At 35.4% G+C, this 23,418-nt stretch overlaps 1 protein-coding gene and 1 pseudogene across 1 annotated transcript; one reads left to right on the forward strand and one right to left on the reverse strand.

Moving 5' to 3' along the window:
• The first annotated feature begins 6,578 nt into the window (after window positions 1–6,578).
• LOC107824279 (transmembrane 9 superfamily member 7) lies at window positions 6,579–10,425 on the forward strand. The gene is made up of 7 exons (XM_016651032.2): window positions 6,579–6,805; window positions 7,847–8,011; window positions 8,105–8,214; window positions 8,338–8,446; window positions 8,535–8,647; window positions 8,761–8,911; window positions 9,018–10,425. Exons 1-7 carry the CDS (start codon window positions 6,692–6,694, stop codon window positions 10,173–10,175), a joined length of 1,920 nt encoding a protein of 639 aa, XP_016506518.2. The 5' UTR covers window positions 6,579–6,691; the 3' UTR covers window positions 10,176–10,425.
• A 1,616-nt stretch (window positions 10,426–12,041) lies between these two features.
• LOC107824289 (beta-galactosidase-like) lies at window positions 12,042–20,545 on the reverse strand (annotated as a pseudogene).
• Between the last annotated feature and the right edge of the window lie 2,873 nt (window positions 20,546–23,418).

Below are 23,418 nucleotides of genomic sequence, written 5' to 3' on the forward strand. Positions count from 1 at the left end.
TTATTAGATGGATGTATTCAACGCCTTCTTGCAAGGAGATTTGGTGGAAGATGACTATATGATTCCAACACCTGGTCTTGTTAGCCAGATGGAGTCCTCTCAAGTTTGCAAGCTTCAAAAGTCACTTTATGACCTCAAGCAGGCCTTTAAGCAATGGAATCTCAAACTATGTGAAGCATTAACTGCATCTGGATTTGCTCAAAGCCTTCGTGATTATTCCCTCTTTACTAAGCATTATGGCCAAGATCAGGTCCTAGTGCTAGTATATGTAGATGATCTTATGATCACTGGATCCAATCCCACCATGATAGAGGCTACTAAATGCACGCTGCAACAACATTTCAAGATCAAGGACCTCAGAGAGATGAAGTACTTTCTTGGTCTTGAAATTGCTAGAAGTAAGTAGGGAATTCTAGTCTGTCAAAGGAAATTTGCTCTTGACCTGATCAATGATCTTGGTCTTGCTGGTTCTAAGCCAGCAGACACACCATTGGAGGTGAATCAAAGGTTTACTAGTGTGGAGTTTGATGAAGGAGGAACCTATAGTACATATCAGGATTAGTTATTACCTGATCTTACCAGTTATCAGCAGCTGGTAGGAAAGTTGTTGTATCTCACAATGACCAGACCAGTCATAGCCTATGCTGTGCAGAATCTGAGTCGATTCATGCACAAGCCAAAGAAATCTCACATGGAAGGAGCTATAAGGGTGGTAAGGTATATGAAGAATGGACCAGGGCTGGGAATATTGTTATCAGCGGACTTCTCATCACAACTCACAGTGCATTGTGATGCAGATTGGGCAACTTGTCCAATGACAAGGAAGTCAGTCAGTGGTTTTGTAGTCAAGCTGGGAGATTCTTTGATCTCTTGGAAATCAGAGAAGCAGAACACCATTTCAAGGAGTTCAGCAGAGGCAGAAGACAGAAGTATGGCAAATGCATTGGCAGAGATAGTCTGGTCAGTAGGATTGTTCAAGGAGTTGAATTTTAATGTTGAAGTGCCAGTGAAGCTATTCTGCGACAGCAAGGCAACAATTCAAATTGCAGCAAATCCCATATATCATGAGCGCACTAAACACATAGAGATTGATTGTCATTTCATCAGAGAAAAGGTGCAGGAAGGTCTTGTTCAAACAGTTCATGTTCCATCAAATCTGCATCTAGCTGATATTCTTACAAAAGGACTTGGTAAATCACAACATGATTTCTTATTGTCCAAGCTGGGAGTGTTCAATCTTTTCTCACTATATAGCTTGAGGGGAAATATTAAGAGGAATGATGACGTGGATTAGTTAGTGATAATTACAATTAATTATGTAGCTAATTGTTAGTTAGTAGAGGATAGTTCTATAAATACAGTTGTACAACTCATAACAGTTAGTGGAAATAACAGAACTGCTCTGCTTCTTCTCCATTCTCTTCTTCTCTTTCAATCTAGAAACTTCCATGGCTGCATCTCAACGCGGGTAATTAATAAAATCACACAAGTGTCACTGTATAACTTGTAAAGTAAGATGTCCCTAACATTAACATTCGAATTGTTTTTACCCAAATGTGCATGTTGGCTAAATTTTGTTTTACTAAATGTATAATTATTGTAAGAATTTCAAAAAATATACAAAACATATATGTGAAATGCGATTACACATATTCTAATTTCTAAGTTAACAAATGTAACACATGGTATGAAAGATGTCATTAGCTTAAATCGAATTTTAAATCGCAATTTTTTAAATAAATTGTGAAGTAACACTATAATCGCATTTATTGAATGCAACGACTTATAAATCCGCACCGAGAAGATACGACTTATAACTCGCATTCTTTCAATGCGACTTATAAATCGCATACTCCTAAACCGATTATAAGTTTGCTTTAAGTACGATTTACAAAAAAACTTATAAATCACACTCCAGCAAACGCCACTGTTTCAGCACCTACTGCTTCGTCTTCTCGTTCCAAACGTGCTGCGGGCTACTGCTGCGGTGTTCTTCGCCATTGGTTGCTGCCGCGCTGCTGCTTTCACTTCATCTTCTTCAAGCTTGAGCTCGCCATGGCCAAGTTGTTCTGTCGCTGTTTCTTCTACTTTCAGCTGCAAGCGAACCCGACGCACCCCCCAGCTGCCTTCGTCCTCTTCACTTCTGCCTCGCGCACATGGACGAGTTTTGGTCGATGTCGTCGATCACTGTTCGAGTTCGTCATTAGTTGGTCGTTGTTCGTCGTTTCAATCCGGTTAGTAGTTTTTGAGTTTTATTTTATCCATATTTTGTTTTGATATTCTCGAATCTAAAACCGGCAAATGTTTATTTTGTTCATCGTTTGAATTAATTTTTTTAGTTTGTTCATGTGCTTTGTTAAATTAATTTTCAGATTTTCAAATGAAAGTTTAATTAGTTGTTTTTCATGTTTGTATTATTGTTTAGGTAAATATTTGTTAGTTTAATGTTTGTTAGATTCAAATTGAAATTTAATCAATTATTTCTTCAATTTGTTTCATATTTTGTTATGCATTTTCCAGAAATTATTAATGTTGTTTGAATCGTTTAAATCCGTCATGTTTGTTGTTTAAAAATAGATTTAATTCATGTTTATCTTTGTTTGAAGTTCATTTTAAATCCAGTAAATTAATTTGAGTTTGTTTTGCTGTTTAATTTGTTGATTTAATTTGAATCATGTATTTTGTTGTTTGTATTGTTGTATCCTTGCTCATCCATTGATGGTCTAAATTAACCAGGATTGGTTCCTGATATGGTTAACTCATTCCATTAATTTTGAGTTGTGTTGTTCATCGTGTTCATGTGATTTGTTGTTGAAGATTGTTGAGAAATTGGTCATCTTGGCTATATTTTGGCTAAGTTATGATTAATTGATTGTTTAGAGCAGAGGGGTAGTTTGGTAAATTGCAGTACATTCTGGGGTAGAATGGTAAATTGCAATAAGGTCGGAAGGGTAGTTTGGTAATTGAACATTATTTTAATTCTTTATGTTAAGCATGGGGGACAAAATGTAATGGGGTGGTTTTTGATATGATTGTTTAACATAATAGGACAAAACATAATGTAGTGGAGGGGAATATTACATTTGTTTATGTTAGGCATGGGGGACAAATTGTAATGGGTTGGGGATGATGTATTTGTTTAATGTAAGCATGGGGGACAAATTGTAATGGGTTGGGTTTGTTGTATTTATTTAATGTAGGCATGGGGGACAAAGTTTAAAATAAATAAAACATTAAGTAGTAGGGACAAAACATGCATTGGGGGAATATTTTGGGTTAGGGATTCAAGACTTGTCTTGCTATATATATAGGGTCATTTGACACATTTTAGGGGACTTGAATGAGAGAGGGGAGAGGACTGAGAGATCATTTTTGGGAAGATTTTCGAGAATTAGAGAGATTATTATTGAGAGACTTTTACACTTGAGAGAGCTTTTAGACTTGAACTTCTACTTGAATAATTTCCGGTTGTTTTTCTCGAGTGTTATTCAAAAATCATTAAACCACTGCATCTTGTCTCCGCCTCTCTTTTGCTTTGACTGCGATTGCACTGTGGTCTTGTTGAGTATTCAATCTGTTACTGGGTTATTCTACTGGTTGTTACTGGTTTGCGGTGTTGCTGAACCTGCTGTTGCTGTGTTATTATTGCTGCTGATTTCTCCTTCTTTTGTTCTTGTACTGCCATTTCCAGGTACACATTTGTACACTCTCGGTTTGAAGAGAAATGAAATATTAATCAGGCTTTTGTTCCTGTTGAATTCCTCCTGTTAGATTTGTGTTTGAATATTAATTTTCCTTTCTTTGTACAAAAATATAGTTGATTGATTAATGAGTAACGAGGTTGCATATGTATAACATCTTCATCTAATAATGTTAGTTTAAATTAATCAAAGAATAGTTAATCGGTTTTGATATTATGGTATGTCAATCTCATGTTCTCGTATTATTGAATAATAGAATATAGAATGAAAGCAGTTTTTTTCTTTGTACAAACTCGATCGCAATTTTCCATTCACATTAGCCGTAAATTAATAACTAATAAGTTACGTTTTTCAGCATGTAATTAATTAAGAATTTTCTTTTATTTTAGAGACGAAATTAATAGAAAAATGTAGTTGCTGTAGGTTTATCCTTAAAAAATAAAAATGAGATGAGCCTCGCCGAAAAATACAAAAATCGCGGGGCCCTCAGTAAATATTTGTTTTAAAATTGCTTAGACTTCGGGATGGACCGCTCAGCAAAATTCCACGGCCTTCCCAAAATAACAATACGTTAGTCTCTTTAGGACACGCTTTAATAAATCCTACCTTCTTAAATTCGGGTGTACATTTATGTGACCCAAATCCAAATCTCAACGGAGTCGAAATGTGTCTCTAATCACGGGTACATTGATTGTGACGTGGTTCGAGATGCGTGTCCATGACGTTGCAAATTCCTTTCAAAAAAAATAAGAATGAGATGAGCCTCGCCAAATAAAAATACAAAAATTGCGGGGCCCTCAGTAAATATTTGCTTTAAAAATTGTTTAGACTTCGGGATGGACCGTTTTAGTAAAATTCCACGGCCCTACCCAAAGTAAATGATACGCTAGTTGCTTTAGGCGCGTATTTAATAATTTAACCTTCTTAAACACGGGTGCACATTGATGTGACCCAAATCCAAATCTCAACGGAGTCAAAGTGTGTCGACGACCACGGGTACATTGATTGTAACGCGGTTCGAGATATATTTTCACAACGTTGCAATTCCTTGTAAGAAATAATAATAATAATTATGAAAGCGGTAAAAAGTTAAAATTTGCACATAAATTCATATTTGTATAAAATCAGATAATCAAGCCGAATATAACAATTGAGCGACCGTGCTACAACCACGGAACTCGGGAATGCCTAACACCTTCTTCCGGGTTAACAGAATTCCTTATCCGGATTTCTGGTACGCAGACTGTAATATGGAGTCATTCTTTTCCTCGATTCGGGATTAAAATTGGTAACTTGGGACACCCTAAATCTCCCAAGTGGCGACTCTGAAATAAACAAACCAATCCCGTTTCGATTGTCCTTTAATTAGAAAAAACTCCCTTGCACCCCCGCGGGTGCGGAAAAAGGAGGTGTGACACTTATAATCCGCATTCTTTCAATACGACTTATAAATCGCATACTTCTAAACTGCTTATAAATTTACTAATTCATTAAAAAAAATTGTTGTATAAAAGAAATTAGCGGAGGTAACATACAGCGTGGAAGATGTCATTTAGCTTTTTTTCGCTATTTTTGCTATAAATTGTGAAGTAACGCCATAATTGTATTTATCGAAAGCTGCGACTCATAAATTGCATTGATACTCATAATTGTTCTTTAATTATAAATCGCGTTCCTCTAGTGCGACTTAAACTTGTTGCAAATGATATTTATAAATCGCATTCTTTGTAATGCATTTTATAAGTTAAGAATTCCTTATGCCTTGTAAACTGCCTTATAAATGATTTTTATAAATCGCATTCTTTGTAATGCATTTTATAAGTTAACAATTCCTTATGCCTTGTAAACGGCCTTATAAATGATTTTTATAGATAGTATTCTTTAGGGTTTGTTAGCCACCAAGTAATTGGAATTGGTGTAACTACAAGGGTAGTAATTACACAGTTGTGTAATTACGACGACTTATTTATTTATCATAGTGTAAATTACAGTGTAATTACAAATTTACTATTTGGTTGCACAAGTGTAATTAAACAGTTAGATTAAATTTTAAATAAAGTAATTATCAAAACTTAAAAGTTAATATAAAATAAATTTTTATATATATATATATATATATATATATATATATATATATATATATATATTTAATAATATTTAGTTTAATTAATTATAAAAACTAAAAATATACGTTTTGTAAGAACATCATGGAATTCATGTTTGATAAAATAAATTACTAATATTTATAAATATAATGTCATAACATTATTCAAATGTTTGACAAAACTAATCTATCAATTCTAATTGAACAATGAACAACATGTAATGTGAGACAATACTACTAATAAGTTTATAACCACATTCAACAACAAAATTCCACTTTAATTGCATTACTCATTATATGTTAAGTTTGTTAATGACTCATTATTTTTAATATTAGAAGGTGTAATTTCAAAAAGTAGAATAATAAATGAATAAAAAATAAAATATAAGCAATTACATGGAATCGCAAGAAATAAAAGTAGATAAATAAAAGATAAATAATGTACAAAGAAAATTATATTTTGAAATTTCAAAAGAAATTAAAAAAATTAAAATAATAGAAATAAAAAGTTATAAAGAAAATAAAGTTAAAATAAAAACAAAAAAGAAAGAAACTAAAAAACAACCTTCTAATTACCACCGATTCTCACCTCCCCCTCCCCTCCCCCCCTTGAGGTTTGGCCAAACAAACATGACAAAATGTGTAATTACACACAAATCCATTTCCAATGCATTTTATAAATTGCATTCTTTAAATGCATTATATAAATCGTATTCTTCTAATGCATTTTATTAATTTATATATCCCATTCTTCTAATTATAAATCGCATTGCTCTTTGCGACTTACAAACAAACCGCAAATCCCTGTGCTATATACAGAACTTTGTCTCAAATTACTGACTCGTCAACCATTTGGCTCCGACTGCAGAAAGGTACGAAGTTGAAAATGGGTCACCGAGTATCCCGCCGGCTGACCGCCATCTGCCTCTCTCTTCTCTTCTTCGTCTCGTCAACACACTCCTTCTATCTCCCCGGCGTTGCTCCTCGCGATTTTCACACTGTACGCTCTAAACTACTTCTATCCTGAGTTTTTTTTTTCCAACGGTATTTATATCAAGATAGGATCTTTTGGATCAAATAGTTATATGATTGACCGTTTCTTAAATAATTTAAGCATATTTTAGTTTTCGGTATTAAGTAATTTTTGAGTTCATGTGACTGATAAATGATTGGATCTATGGTCTTTGACTGAGTGTTGAAGTTTTGTGAAATGGGTTGCTGTTACCTGTTTGATCTGATTTTTAGGGGAATAAAAATGTTTGCTTTGTTTAGTACCTGTAAAAAATGTTTGATTTGCTTAATGGATATGATCACTTTTCGCTCTTTGTTGATAGACAAAGTCTAACTTAGTCAACTGAGGTAGACTCACCAGAGAAATGTAGTACTCTGTCTGTCCCTAACGCAGCCAGGATTTTTATGTAATTCAAAATATAAAGGAGTAAATGCAGAAAGAAGCTAAGTGGATTCTACGTATAGTGTATATATATATACATAAAAAAAAATTGACCTATATACATAGTGTACTTTTCCGTCGAAGTGGTGTCAATTGACTTTCCTTGGACAAGGGTACCTCCACCCTTGCTAAAAGAATGACACAATTTGGAGTTGGAGGGTCAAAATTTTTTGTTGATTTCCAAATAATAGTAGTACCAAACAAATTGGGATAGAGGGAGTATATGTCAAAGCTCCAAAAACTTATTTCAAAGAGAAAGAAACCATAAAGGTCTTCATGTTTAAGAGATAACTCGAAGTGTTGCTTAGTGTTGCTTTTCCAACTGAACTTGATTTACTTGAAGTCACCAGATATTTGTCTATTGGGCTAACCTGACGTCTTGGACTTGTTGCTGGATAGAATCCTTTAGAAAAGAGAATCAGTTGAATAAATCAGTGTTTGGGTGTCACGTTTTGCTATATATCTTTATATCTGTTGCTTTTGATTGTTCCCCTTTATTAAAAAAGATTGTGTTCCCTAGAGCTTCCTCTGTAGTGTAATTGTTTCTAACAAAGCTTCCTTTTCTGTGTTCCTCTTCTTCTTTAACAGGGTGATCCACTTTCTGTTAAAGTGAACAAGCTGTCATCTACCAAGACACAACTTCCCTATGACTATTACTACTTGAAGTACTGCAAACCTACAAAAATTTTGAATAGTGCGGAGAATTTGGGGGAGGTTCTTCGAGGGGACCGTATAGAGAATTCAGTTTATACTGTAAGGATATATGCTTTTATAGTCTAATGAAGGTTTTATGTTCTTATGTGTGCACTCGCTAACTGGATCTATATTTTAATCATCTGTTCACAGTTCCAAATGAGACAAGAACAGTCATGCCAAGTGGTGTGTCGGAAAAAACTTGATGCTGAATCTGCAAAGAACTTCAAGGAAAAAATTGATGATGAATACAGAGTCAATATGTAAGAGTAAAAACTTTTCAGCATTGTTCCCTTTATATTTTGTTCGCTCCTGCCGTGTGTGATACTTTTGTTCATGTTTTTTGAGTGAAATGAAAAGTTAATATTAATCACATGGTGTTGCAGGATTTTGGATAACCTTCCTGTTGCTGTTCGTAGACAAAGGCGGGATGGAATTCAGTCAACTACTTATGAGCATGGTTTCCGCGTTGGTTTCAAGGGGAATTATGATGGGGTTAGTGCTGTCTCTGAATTGTCAGATATGATAGCTTAATCTTCTCAAATTAATATAAATGTTTATGCATTCCACTTGCTTCTGTCAGAGCAAAGAGGAGAGATATTTTATAAACAACCACTTAAGCTTTCAAGTCATGTACCACAAGGATCCTGAAACTGATACTGCTCGTATTGTTGGATTTGAAGTCACTCCAAACAGGTTTAAATGCTTAACACCTATGACTTCTGAATCTATTTTAATTCTTCTGACCCCAGGGGGCAGGGGGTTGTAAATCTAGCCTATCTGTTATCTTCTGATAATTTTATTAACAGCATTAATCACGAATACAAGGAGTGGAATGACAAGAACCCTCAAGTGTCAACATGCAACGAGAATACAAAAAAATTGATACAAGGTAGCACTATTCCCCAGGAAGTAGATACAGATAAGGAGGTTGTATTCACATATGATGTTTCTTTCAAGGTATTCTCTTATTGAATCCGTAATTCCTTCTCCTTCCTGCTTCAGATTTCAAGATATTCTTCGTTGATTCTGGATATCTTATTCACTATTATCTATCTTTCTCCAGGAAAGCGATGTAAAGTGGGCTTCTCGTTGGGATACATACCTTCTCATGAATGATGATCAGATTCACTGGTTTTCCATCATAAATTCTCTTATGATTGTCCTCTTCCTGTCTGGTATGGTTGCCATGATCATGATGAGAACTTTGTACAGAGATATTGCGAACTATAATCAATTGGAAACACAAGATGAAGCTCAGGAAGAAACAGGATGGAAGCTTGTTCATGGCGATGTTTTCCGTCCTCCAATTAATTCTGGATTACTGTGTGTTTATGTCGGGACTGGTGTTCAAATACTTGCAATGACACTGGTCACAATGATCTTTGCTCTGCTAGGTTTCTTGTCACCTTCCAACCGTGGTGGACTAATGACTGCCACGGTTCTGTTATGGGTTTTTATGGGCTTGTTGGCTGGGTATACTTCTGCACGTCTATACAAAATGTTCAAGGGAACAGAGTGGAAAAGGATTACCTTGAAAACTGCTTTCATGTTCCCTGGTATACTTTTTGCTATCTTCTTCGTATTGAATGCTCTCATATGGGAAGAGCGATCTTCTGGAGCAGTGCCATTTGGAACCATGTTTGCTCTTGTGTGCTTATGGTTTGGAATCTCGGTCCCCTTAGTGTTTGTCGGAAGCTACCTTGGATATAAAAAGCCAGCCATTGAAGACCCTATTAAGACGAACAAAATCCCTAGGCAAATACCAGAGCAAGCATGGTACATGAGACCAGCTTTTTCTATACTTATTGGGGGTATTCTCCCATTTGGAGCTGTTTTCATTGAGCTGTTCTTCATCTTGACCTCCATATGGCTGAACCAGTACTACTACATCTTTGGTTTCCTTTTCATCGTTTTTCTGATCTTGATAATCACATGTGCGGAGATAGCCGTCGTGCTCTGTTACTTCCAGTTGTGCAGTGAAGACTATCATTGGTGGTGGAGAGCTTATCTGACTGCTGGATCCTCTGCTTTATACCTGTTCCTCTACTCCATCTTCTATTTCTTCACCAAGTTGGAAATCACAAAGTTGGTTTCAGCAATCTTGTATTTTGGCTATATGTTGATTGCATCATATGCCTTCTTTGTGTTAACAGGAACAATTGGATTCTATGCTTGCTTCTGGTTTGTTCGTAAGATCTACTCCTCGGTGAAGATCGACTGATCACAAGGGAGCCTCATAATATGTTGTTATTGTAGTGAAATGATCTAGTCTAGGTTCTTATGTGCTAAGACTCAAGGGCTAAAGAGAGGAAGTTCCCAGGCTAATGACAATTCAGTTTTCTGGTACTAGCATAGGTTTAGTCTGTATCTTGTCATCATATTTTTCATTTAAACGGATTCCCTGCATTCTTGATTGTACTATCTAGCTTTATGATTCGGTGAAATTTGATAAAATTTTGTTCGGCTGGAAATCTTATGATGATGTTGGATACATGAATTAGTGAGAGCTTGTCTTAATTTGGAATATAGGGGCTCTAATTGAGATTGGAGCCTTTTTGGTGAAGTCTCTTTATATATAAAACAGTGGAACATATAACAAGAAGTTTTACTGGAGATCTATCTAGCGCTATGTGCTTGCGACCCAAACAAATCTGAGGTTCTTTAAGCCTCTGGAGTCATTACTTGTTGTAAATGAATTTGTAATGGGAATACTTGGTGACTTTCCTGTGTTATTTACATCAGGTAGCCACTTTTGCAGCCTTGTATCTAGAAGTTGGCTGCTTTTCCAAAATTAGACCAAATGTGTAGTAGACAAGCAGTCTTTTTCTTAAATTGGTAAGTTAGCAGACTTTAAATGCCAGAAATTTGGGATAGGAATCCAAAGATCTTCAAATGTATGTGCAGTGGGTTGACTCATAATGGTTAGTGGAGTAACAAAGAGTGAAGGCCTAACATGGAGGTAAAAGGTTAAGCAGTATATCATTTAACAAGGCTTAATACATATGATATATAAAGTTGTCACAATTTTTCATTTAGACACGTTAACTAGGCCTTGTTTTGATTGGTCATCTATAGTAGACCCAAAGTGTATCAATAAGATACATTTCGCATTGGCTTGGAAATACCTCAAACATATGTTGGTAAGCACTCCTTAATTGGAATAATTAGCCAATTAAATCGTTGATTACGCTTGGAATATGTCATTTTCACATCTTTTTTGGACAACTTTCCATACTTGTTCTTAGGTTCACCTTTCACGGTAAACTCCAAATTGATTTAATTGGCTAATTATTCTACATAAGAAACGCTTGCTGATAGGAGCTTAAGAAGCCAATGTGTCTGGTAAATTTGGATCTATTACAAATATTCAATCGGAACAAGGCCTAATTAAAGTGTCAAAATGAAAAATTGTGACAACTATAAGTGTTTCTATATGTATTTCTGCCATTTAACAAATTAAAATAAATGGGATTTGACAGACCAACTAATTAAAGTTGCCTACCATTTTGTCTTTCCTTCTTGCCTTGTTACCATGACAAATGCAGGGTATGCTCCCAACCAAATCTTTATCACCCATTTACTTTTGTTTGCAAGTCAAATAAGCCTGACAATTATTTTAGGATAAGAAAGGGAAAAAAAGGTTGTCTGTTACCTCTGTCATTGGCAAACTACAGCGACAGATCAAATTATGTTAAACACCATCGGCTGCCGTCCAACTGCCAGCCCATTGTTTCATTTTGGACATATAACTTATACATTTCCTTCTTTCCAGTAGCCCTTCGTTTAATGAATGTAAAGGTGCTGAAGCGATTCTTAATGCATTAAAGCTTTTAATATTACAGATGTGATTGGATAGAAGAAATTCCTTTTCCCTTAATCAAAGGTCTCAAACTGGTACGAAACGCTTTCCATTTAAATGGATCTTAAGTGGAGGCAACAAATTCAGATTAGTCGGGCCAATGAATTTCAGATATTAGATGGCTAAACTTAAAAAAAGGAGTTTTTAATAATGAATTCAGCATGCAAAGAATGCAATGCCGGTACATAAAGCAGGCAGCACAAGTTGAAGTACAAGATTGAGAAAACATCTTAAAAGAGAGCTTGATGTTATTATTGCAATGTCACAGTAACACTACTACTAGTGCAAAGCAATGAATAATTGCTTTCTTACGTAGATAAATACAATGTTAAAATCCTTCAACTGAAAAGGCTTATAGATTCTACCACTAAAAATACTGCACACTGCCTCATCAAGAATCATGTAGATGTGCACTTAGACCAACTCCTCAAACTCTTGTTTTACAGATGCAGACGTACACCAATCTGACAGTAACTTATACAATGTACAGAATCTTTTTTGCCCGTCGTTTTTCCAATAAATTTGAGCTTTGATCTTTTGGATGTGTTGCATATCTGTACAACTTCACCCTCAGTGAAGCCAAAAAATGATTGTGGCGATTCTTGGATGTGAAGTAGCTTCTTCAAATAATTTAGAAAAAGAATACTTAAATATTGCTATTGTGTATAGTAGTACTAGCTGAAACCTTGTTTGTTTATCCTCAGTATCATCAACTGCAGATAGCTTCAACTGAGAGTTTTTTCATAACACCTGGACATGGATCACCACCAAAAATTTCTGGTGTCACAGGTACTGTACACGACTCTTGCCCGATGCAATACTGCAAAAAACAGGGGGGGAAATGCAATTAGTTCAGTCAGAAAATAACATCCTGCAACTGCTTGCATAAATAAGAGGAAAAACTTAGCGCGATTAGGTCCAAGGAACAATGCAGTAGGATATTTTTTTCTAGGAAAAAACAGTATAGAAATTCAATTTTGACAGCTACAACTAGTTATAATTGTGAATTTTTCACCAAGTTGTTCTACTGGAAACATAGCAGCAAAATCAACAGCAAGATTTAATACCTTCTCAAAAGCATCGTATGAGTGGTGGGCATGACAACTTCCTTCCCTGAAACTTCCACAAACCCCCTGTGGTGTTCCAAAGCTTGCGAATTTGATTGAAGTAATCTTTTGACCAGGAGCACAACTGAGGTGCGCTCTAGGCCTGAGTGGTTTATCAACTTTCCCAGATGCTTGCATCTGCCAATTCACTAACTGTGGTTGCCATTCATTTATATCTGCGCAGACACTTGCTAATTCTCTCTTGATCAAAGAGATTGCATTGGGATCCCCTCCCCATTCCTCAAATACAACTAACAAGTTTCCAGTAGGATGCAGCCAAGAACGAGGCACGTGATACCTGAATATCATGATTTTCAGTTAATAGCGAGCTTCTTGTTACATCAGAGGAAAATGCACCAAAAGGTTTGTCATTACTTACCATCTTTGTGAGGCCTCTCCACAGTTACTTTGGCACTTATCCTCATTAAAGTAGCCTGCATAGTTACAAGCACCACAAGTACCAGATGCTTTATATCCAGGCCAGTATCGCCCAATGCTTTGTCCGTTTATCCACACTTGACCTTTGCCCATGGCATTCATATCTAAAGCCAAAGGCTCATTTCCAGCTGGAGCATTGAAGGTGGTCTGAAAATATGAAGAGCTTGATATGAAAATTGTTATGATAAAATAAAGCACTTCGCCACAACAGATTACTCGCAAATGTTCATTAATGAAGAAGGCATAGATATGAGTTATGCACCTTAAACCACGTGAGAGGCTGTCTCTGAGCCACCAAAGAGCCTTCAACCCACTCAACAGACGAGCTGCCACTGAGCGAATGAAGATTCAAGGCTTCTCCTTTTAGACCAACCTGGTCAAGAAAGTTAAAAGTCAAATAAACTGGCAGTTAAAACAACTAAATTGTCTGTCGAATGTTTCAAAAAGACAAACCTTGTAGGACCATTTCTGCCATGTTAAATCTCTTTTGCCCTCGTCAAGACCACTGAGTGAAACTGGCCCAAGAACACCAGTGTTCCATGTCTCAAAATGTGGGCCAATATTCTGAGCTCAAGCACAAGCAAAAGCAAGCCAAGTTAACATGTGTACTTGAAGTACCAAAGTGTGACTCTGAAGATTAGTTTTGTGTGTGTGTGCGCAGTCTTTAGAGCCATGCAACTGCCTATGAGGATAAAGAGGGGAAAGATGGATAGAGGACAAACCGGAAGACCAACAGCAATGCTGAGCAGAGAAATCTTGTTTACACCAGCTCTCAGATTTACTGCTTTATTGAAAGTGAGTTTCTGGCTTTTTAGACTTCCATATACAGTTCCTGCAAAAAAAAAAATGATTTAACCAACCAAGATGTTATATAACTAACTTGTGGTTATACAGTGGAAGTGTAGATGGCTTATTTTTTATTATCACATAAATTATCGAGTCGCTTGGGGATTTCTGATGACACCAAAAAGGTTCTCACCATGGGCGGAGCCAGGGGCAGGAAAGGGGTGCACTGAAAATTACACTATATATACTAGGTCAAATTTATTTATTATACATATATAGTAGATATTGATTCCTCTTGACTTATTCGTATGTTTGCTTCTTTATATTTTGAACCCCTTACTGAAATTCTTGGTTGGGCCACTGGTTCTCACCTTTCAAATGTTTAAAGAACAATTTCATTACAAAAAGATTTTTTTTAATTACTGTTTCATAGTTTTTCGTTTTTCCTTAAAATTTGAAGGATCAGTGCAGAACTAAAGATGCAAGTGTAAAGCTCATGAAAAACAAACGATCATGTGACGCACCTGCTAATTGATCATTCACGAAAACATGCAAAGCAGGACCAGCTGAAGAGACTCTAAGCCAAGGCCATTTTCCACTACTCAAAAACCCTTCTCTTGGATCAATCTTGACACTGAAGATAGACATAAATGAACTTAAACTTGTGCAGAAGCTAAAGTAATTAAAATGTTGTTAATTTTCCTAATTTTGACATACGAAGCAGCAATCAGAAACTTATCAGAAGTTACACAAGCACTTACTCGGTCATATACCACAAATAATCCGACACATCTCTAGTGGTATTTATCTGCTCCAGCAACCCAACAACCGTGAAAGTATTGTCTTCATAAGATGCTGGCTCATCATTGTATGACTGCCAAGAAAATCCCCTATTTGCTGGAGTCATCTTCATCAGAGCACTTTGAGCACCAACCTTCACATGGAATAAAGAGAGCCGTCAGTCGCAGTAAGGAGTGTGAGGCAAGGAATTCTCTATTTCATAACTCATTAATGTGGAAATAGCCTCTATATGTTCACTAGGTAGGGGTAAGGTCTGCGTACACACTACTCTCCCCAGACCCCACATGTGGGAATATGCTGGATATGTTGTTTTTGTATAACTCATTAATGTTTACTTAGACTTTGAGATGCAATTTCATTGTTATGCATCAAATAGCATAAATGCTTAATGGAGAGAGTCCAGTTCTCACCCTTGCAGTATTATATACGGTGTTCTTGCAGTCGGGTAGAATGCTGATAGACCAGGGTGGTAAGTTATAATGCCTGTTCGCGAAAGGCCACTGTAGCAAAAGAATGTTGGTTGTAATTTGCAAGGAATGCAGCACATGCCCCAGACTTCGACCTAAAAACACGGGCCTGCAGAAAAAATTGCAGTTAATTTGACTTCAGATTTAGTCATATATACGTCGACTGTTCAAGAATTGAAACAAATCTTACCTCTTGATAGTGTCCAAGGGATGTCACAGTTGGATCACCAGATACTAAAGCTGGTTCACAAAGCTTTATTGCTCTATGCAGATCTTTCAGATGACCCCACTTAGGTTGTCGTAATAATCCTAACGATCAAAAGGGAAAAAAACTTTAGTTGGCTAAACAATCTAGTTCTTCTTCGGCTTCTTTTTTCTTTGCTCTTTCGCTTCTTATTTCAAGTGGTAAACCATGAACATAAGAAACCTCATCAGCAAGAAGTTATCTTTTCACAGCAGTAACCAAACTTGAAAGTGTGATATCATATTCGTCGCAGAACAGGACTCATCAAACCAATCACATTAGATGATATAATCAACATCAGCTAAGCCATCAAAAGTTACTGAAAATTCAAGCTTGGGAAATCAGGAGGCTTTTCAAAGAAGCAAATAGATACTTTTGTCACCGGCTTTTGCTTCAAATGCAACTAGCATCAGGGGCGGATGCAGCGTAGGACCACCAGATTCATGTATTTTCTACGTGGAACATAAATTTGCATGAAATAATTCACTAAAATTGTATAAAATAATAGATCTGAACCCAGAATTTTAAAAATAAAATAAGTTCAATGTCGAGAACATTAAAGTTTGAACTCATAAAACTTAAATCCTGGATCTTCCTCTGGCTAACATGACTTACTACACCATCATATATCTATTGGTTGGCTTTTCTATTAGATTAATAACAGGTGGTAACCTCAAAGCATTCAGCCTAAATTGTTACTCTATTCAAACAAAACAATTTGGTCAAAGAGTCCACTTTTCCATGGTTATGAAATGATAGAATTCTGATCTTAGCTCCTCTTTAAATGAAGATATTTAGCACAGACTCAAATTTAAAGGAGAAGTGCATACCAAATTCATCAAGTGGGGCATCATAATCATAACTAGTAGCAATAAATGGGCCACCAGCAGTCCTGCCAAAGTTTGTTCCTCCATGATACTAAACCAAGAAAGAAATAAACATCATAAAGCAGTGTTCTTTGATTCATAAGCAATAATAACTCTTGAAAATTAAAAGGACAGCCCGATGCATTAAGTTACCGCTATGCGCGGGGTCCGTGGAAGGACCGGACCACAAGGGTCTATTGTAGGCAGCATTACCCTGCATTTCTGCAAGAGGCTGCTTCCATGCCTTGAACCATGACCTTCTGGTCACATGGCGGCAACTTTATACGCCAAGGCTCTCCTTCTAACTCTTTGAAAATTAATTATAAAAAGAGCACTCAATATACCATGTAGTAATTGATGAATGAGCCCCCAGTTTGTATAAATTTAGCAACCCCAAATGCTAAATCCTCAACAGGACGATAAGGAACTGGACCTCCAAATTCAGTGAACCTACAAAAATTAATAATATAAAATTATTTCCAACATGGACAGTTGCTAAGATGTAAAATAAGAAACTGATCATTTATTGCTTCTGAAATATGTATTTGCAAATTTACCAGGCAGTCCAGGCTTCTGTCCACATCTTGGGTTTATAATCCTTGTTTGGTGAGAAGGTATCACAGTAGAAACCATTGCAAGTATTAATCTAAACATGGGATAGAGATACATTTTGAGTAAGATAATTAAGGAAGAAATATTAGAAACAGTACTAACATAACCAAAAAAATGACATTATTAGCATTTGAAAATCAAACAAATTTCTTTAACCATGATCTTTTCAAGAATTTTTAATTTCTTAATTAAATGGTTGTAATTTAAAGTAGTTATATATAAATTTTCTATTTAGATGTCCAAACTCTCACAAAAAATTACATGCATTTGCCCTGCCTCACAGGATTTAGGCCGTGTGCATGTAAACCGATAGTTTTTACAAGCATTAGATTTAGGCCGTTTTTACGGTGCCAAACTAGGTATTTTATTTATATATTTTATTATCTGTTGGTCGGGTCCTCATGCTTCAACAACAACTACAATAACAACATACCCAGTATTGGTAGTGTGTACGCAGACCTTACCACTACCGCGGGCCCTCATGATTCAGAAAAAAATAAATGATGCACTTGGTTGAATGTTGAGTTATTTATCCAAAGGAACATGGATCGTTTCTCACCTAGTACTTCTTTTATAGTGCACCCATATTTTAGAAATCATAAATCCGCCTCTGACTCACACTTGTTTATTCATTTTATTTTTTACTAATTAGATGCAGAACAAAAGGTATGTCACCAATAAAAAAAAAGAAAACAAAGAAGTATTATAGAACTTATTCCCTAAATATTTTTAAATTTACACAAAATAAAGTAGAAATCAGATACTACAAGCTAACATGGTCTCAAGTCGGTGATGAAACGACAGGAGAACAGACAGGTATTTTTTTGTAAACAAAAGACACACCATGTGCAGGAATTAAATTATCAACAATGAGAAAAAAATAATAAAAACGACAAACAAGAAAGAGCAAATTAATGAGTTATTATAGGGGCAAAACTTACGACAGGATCTGGAGCATCATCTTGCTTGCACATGACCCATGGGACACCTGTCCCAAGATCCAACGCCATTTTTGCTGCCCATTCTGAGTAAGATTTACCTGCTTCACCTAGTCTTAACTCCATTGGTCCATATTCATTCTCAATCTGCCAATTAAATGGCCATTTGTAAATAAGAATTGTGAAATTCCGGGGAAAAAAAAGAATTTTAAAAAAATTTCAAATGAAAATACAACAACAAAAACCAAGTATAAATTATTCAAGTGGGGTTTGGGGTAGTGTGTAAGTAAACTTTACCCCTATCCTGGGAATAGAGAGGTTGTTTCCGATAGACCCTTGGCACAAGAATTAGAGTTGTGTTTGGACATGAAGTTTTATGAGTGCTTTGAAGTAAAAATTTTAAGAAACGGCTTTTTGGATATTTTAAATTCAAAAAAATTCCGAAACTACAACTGCAAATAAAATTTAAAATTTGCATGGGCAAACACAGATTCCAAAAAAAATTTAAAAAAATCCGGAAAAAATGATCTTTTTGGGGCCAAACGGACCCTAAGTGGGCGTTTGGACATAAGAATTGTAAAATTCCAAAAAAAAAAAAGAAATTTTTTTTCAAGTGAAAATAGTATTTGAAAATTAGATTTGTGTTTAGACATTGAATATAATTTCGGGTTGTTTTTGAAGTATGTTGCTTTTTTGAGCCGAGGGTCTCCTGGAAACAGCCTCTCTACCCTTCGGGGTAGAGTTAAGGTCGGCGTACATATTACCCTCCCCAGACCCCACTTGTGGGATTATACTGGGTCGTTGTTGTTGTTGTTTTTGAAGTATTGTGAGTGATCTGAGTGAAAATTTTGAAAAAATGCTTTTTGGAGTTTTTCAAAATTTTCGAAAAATTACAAATTGGATCTTCAAGTGAAAATTAAAAATTGTATGAACAAACGCTGATTTCGAAAAAAAGTAAAAAAAATTCGGGAAAAAGGAAAATTTTTCTTATGTCCAAACGGGCTCTAAGTTAAATCAAAGAAAGAAGATTACTTTCATCAATTTACCTCTCACTTTTAGCTATAGGAAACAAATTGTACTGGAATTAAGGAAAATAGAAAGGGATTAAGAACTTTTTTAACAACCTGTGATAGTATTATAGGGCCACCTTGAGATTCATATAGCCTTTCTGCTTTCATCATATTAACAATCTTGGTAGTGAACTTTTGCATTGCAGCCTTTTTATAGTAGTAATTTAGGCATGAAAAGAAATAGAGTCAAAATTAGAAACCAATGACAATCAAAGTAATAATTACAAATTTATAAGTATTTTTTTAAAATCTAATTACCTTGAAAGGCCCATTATCTGTTCTAAAACTGATACCTGGAACATACTTGAGCCAAACAGGAAAACCCCTAAAAAATTGAAATAAATAAAGGAAATCAAGAACTTAACTTTATGCCAAAATGGGTAATTACAATTTTAGCAGATAGTATAAGAAGTTTGAGCCATATATACCCAAAATTCCATTCAGCACAAGCATAAGGTCCAACCCTGAGATGCACATAAAGTCCTGCTTGGTGTACTAGCTTAATAAACTTCACAAGATCATATCTTTCTTCAAAATAATACTGGAAAATGAAAGAAAAAGGACAGAAAATTGCATATCAGTACAAGTAAATCATGAAAATTACAGTAAAGGTCTCAACTTTTACTCACTTTGCCTTGTTCAGGCTCATGCCCATTCCAGAAAACATAGGTCTGAATCACATCTATGCCTCCTTTTTTCGCCTTCTGAATTAAATCCGGCCACATCTGTGCAATACCAAACAAGGAATTTAAAGACACCATTTTGCCAAAAGAAAATAAAAGGTCAGTCCGGTGCACTAAGCTTCCGCTACGCACGAGGTTTCGGTAAAGGCGGACTACAAGAGTCTATTATTTACTGCCTTAACCTCATTTCTGTAAGAGGCTATTTCCGCAACTCGAACCCGTGACCTACTAATTATATGGCAGCAACTTTACTTGCCAAAAGAAAATCTTGAACAAAAAATGGGACATGACTAATACAAACAAAGTGCATTGTAATACCTCAGGAGTGCTTCTTGGGTAGTGAATAGATCCAGAAATAAGAATTCTCTTTTGGCCATTTACAATGATAGAGTTGCGGTCATATGATACAGAAGCTAATCCAGAAAAAACCCAAGAACCCAATAATGTTAACAGCATCAGCAACACATTCGACATTACTAACCTTAAAATCATGTTCATTTGAATCAAGAACTCAGTCCCAAATCTCAAGCTTGTACCTTTTCAAGAAATGACCTTTATTCCCAACCTTATCCCTTCTTTTCTTGCTACACTTTATTCTATAACTAACGAAAACAGCTGTGTTTAATTAGTCAAAAAAAAATTTCTTTTTCCTTTCTTGACAGCGTTAAGAGAAGAAAAGTTCAGAGAGTGTGTGATGAAATGAGGACTTGGGACTTAGCAAAAATTTGTGCTTTTTGCAGCTGTTTATAAACAACAGAAGTACGGATTAGTTTGAAAGTGAAAGTGGGACCATTTTTTAACTGTACCACGAAAATGGGCCCCATATTTGGCTTAAAGCTCATCACTGCAACAAATTTATTATAGATCTGAATTCTGATGATATATATATATATAGAAAATCATATACTATACTATTATTCTGATGAATTGACTTAAAGATATTTATTAGGAGTAATTGATTAGTTATAATTAAATGATAACACTTATATATAGAACAGTTTTTTGTCAGGCTGAAAGTTACCTCTGCTTGCAAATTTGGCAAATAATGGGTAAATATGTATTTAGTACCAAAGTCATTTTCAAGTATATATTTTTTACAAAATAGGTTTTTTTTTTTAATTGTAAGGGAAAAGTTTTTCTTAAAAGAATTTTATCAGAGTTATGATAATGTTAGCAAATCAGATAGAGTTTTAACGAAATTTTTGAGAAAAAAGTCTCAAAAATTATAAAAATATATAAATATTTACTCGAGTTGTGATATGAAAATAGTGTTGGATATTTAGAAAGAAAATTATTTTTCCCTTGTTTCTTAAAAGCATTTTTCTAACAATATTTTCGGTGATATCTAACGCACCCGTAAATTAATTACACATTAACAGCTGTTTGACTCTGTTATTTTCTTTTTCTTTTTCTTTTTTACACTCTTTTTTGTTTGGCTCAGTTAGAAAAAGCGAATTTTAACACGGTGTTTCAAGCAGATGTACAAAGATTCTCAACTGTTCCGACCTTATTGGCCGGAGCTTTATGTTTGTTCTCGGGGCGGCTTTCTCAATCGCTTAAAACGCAAGTACAACTGTCTCTGTACAAATGGCCTCATATAATTGGACAGTGTGCTTCACGTATAGATTAAAGCGTATGATAGAAATTCTCCTAGAAAAATACGCTGTAGTTTGTGTAATTGGCCTGTCGTGTGCATGGTTTGACTAAATATTCTAAGTATAATAAAAATAAAAGATTGTTATAAAACAATAAAGAGAACGAGAGCAATATTGTACATAAAAGAGAAAGGGAATTCTTATTGAATTTTGGGATGATTTATAATGGGGTAAAGCCTCTTTATTTATAGGGAAAAAATAATTTAGCCACAAAGTAAAATTCTCTACAAGATTGACATTCACTTTAAATAAAATTCAATTCATAACACTTTCCATTGAATGTCTACTCAATAAGTAATGTGCCTCATTAAAACCTTAACTAAAATAAAACTCAATGGGAAAAATAATTCTAGAAAAGGAAAAAGAGTACACATATCTAACAATACGCCTTTTGGTTGTCTCGTTAAAAAAACATTACAAGGAAAACCCAGTGAGACAAAATCTTGTAAGGGAAAAAGAGTGCAACGCGCATTAACTCCCCCTGATGAGAGCATCATTTTACATCCTTGAGCATTCGCATCCCAATCTTGTGTATTAGCTTCTTGAAGGTTGACGTCGGTAGAGATTTTGTGAACAAATCAGTCATATTATTACTTGAACGAATCTGTGTCACATTGATATCACCATTCTTTTGAAGATCATGCGTGAAAAATAACTTTGGTGAAATGTGCTTTGTCCTATCTCCTTTTATGAATCCTCTCTTCAATTGAGTTATGCATGTTGCATTGTCTTCATACAAAATCGTGGGTAGTTTGTCATATTTCAAACCACATTTGTCTCGAATAAGATGTATTATAGACCTCAACCACACACACTCTTGACTTGCTTCATGAATAGCAATTATCTCAGCATGATTAGATGAAGTAGACACAATTGATTGCTTAGTCGATCGCCAAGATATGACAGTACCTCCACATGTAAACGCATAGCCTATTTGAGATCGAGCCTTGTGTGGATCAGATAAATACCCAGCATCAGCATAACCAACAAGATCGGAATTGCAATTATTGTCATAAAATAAGCCCATATCGGTAATTCCTTTTAGATACCGCAATATGTGTTTGATTCCATTCCAATGTCTCCTAGTAGGAGCAGAGCTATATCTTGATTATTTAAAGAAGGAATTCGAGATGAAAGATCTCGAAAAGACAAAATTATGTCTTAGTTTGCAAATTGAACATTTGGCTAACGGAATTTTTGTTCATCAATCTGGCTGCATAGAAAATGTATTGAAACGGTTTTACATGGATGGAGCACATCCATTAAGTACTCCGATGATTGTTCGATCACTTGATGTGAATAAGGATCCATTCCGACCCTAAGAAGAGAATGAAGAGCTACTTGGTCGTGAAGTACCATATCTTAGTGTAATTTGTGCACTAATGTATCTTGCTAATACTACAAGGCCTGACATAACTTTTTCAGTTAATGTCTTAGCAAGGTATAGCTCTGCTCCTACAAAGAGACATTGGAATGGAATCAAACACATATAGCGGTATCTAAAAGGGACTACCGATATGGGCTTATTTTATGGCAACATTTGCAGTCCCGATCTGGTTGGTTATGCTGATGCTGGGTATTTATCTGACCCATACAAGGCTCGGTCTCAAACAGGTTATGTATTTACATGTTGAGGCACTATCATATATTGGTGATCGACTAAGCAATCAATTGTGGCTACTTCATCTAATCATGCTGAGATAATTGTTATTCATGAAGCAAGTCGAGAGTGTGTGTGGTTGAGGTCTATAATACATCTTATTCGAGACAAATGTGGTTTGAAATGTGACAAGTTACCCACAATTTTGTATGAAAATAATGCAACATGCATAGCTCAATTGAAGGGAGGATTCATAAAAGGAGATAGGACAAAGCACATTTCACCAAAGTTATTTTTCACACATGATCTTCAAAAGAATGGTGATATCAATGTGCAACA

This window comes from Nicotiana tabacum, chromosome 8 (assembly GCF_000715075.1).
Source record: "Nicotiana tabacum cultivar K326 chromosome 8, ASM71507v2, whole genome shotgun sequence".
Lineage (NCBI taxonomy): Eukaryota > Viridiplantae > Streptophyta > Magnoliopsida > Solanales > Solanaceae > Nicotiana > Nicotiana tabacum.

Excerpts from the sequence above, each read along its gene's own strand:
- LOC107824279 (XM_016651032.2), top strand. The coding sequence starts at position 6,692 with ATGGGTCACCGAGTATCCCGCCGGCTGACCGCCATCTGCCTCTCTCTT. Across the intron at positions 8,215-8,337 it reads GATGAATACAGAGTCAATAT|GATTTTGGATAACCTTCCTG; the intron begins GTAAGAGTAAAA and ends ATGGTGTTGCAG. Across the intron at positions 8,912-9,017 it reads CATATGATGTTTCTTTCAAG|GAAAGCGATGTAAAGTGGGC; the intron begins GTATTCTCTTAT and ends ATCTTTCTCCAG.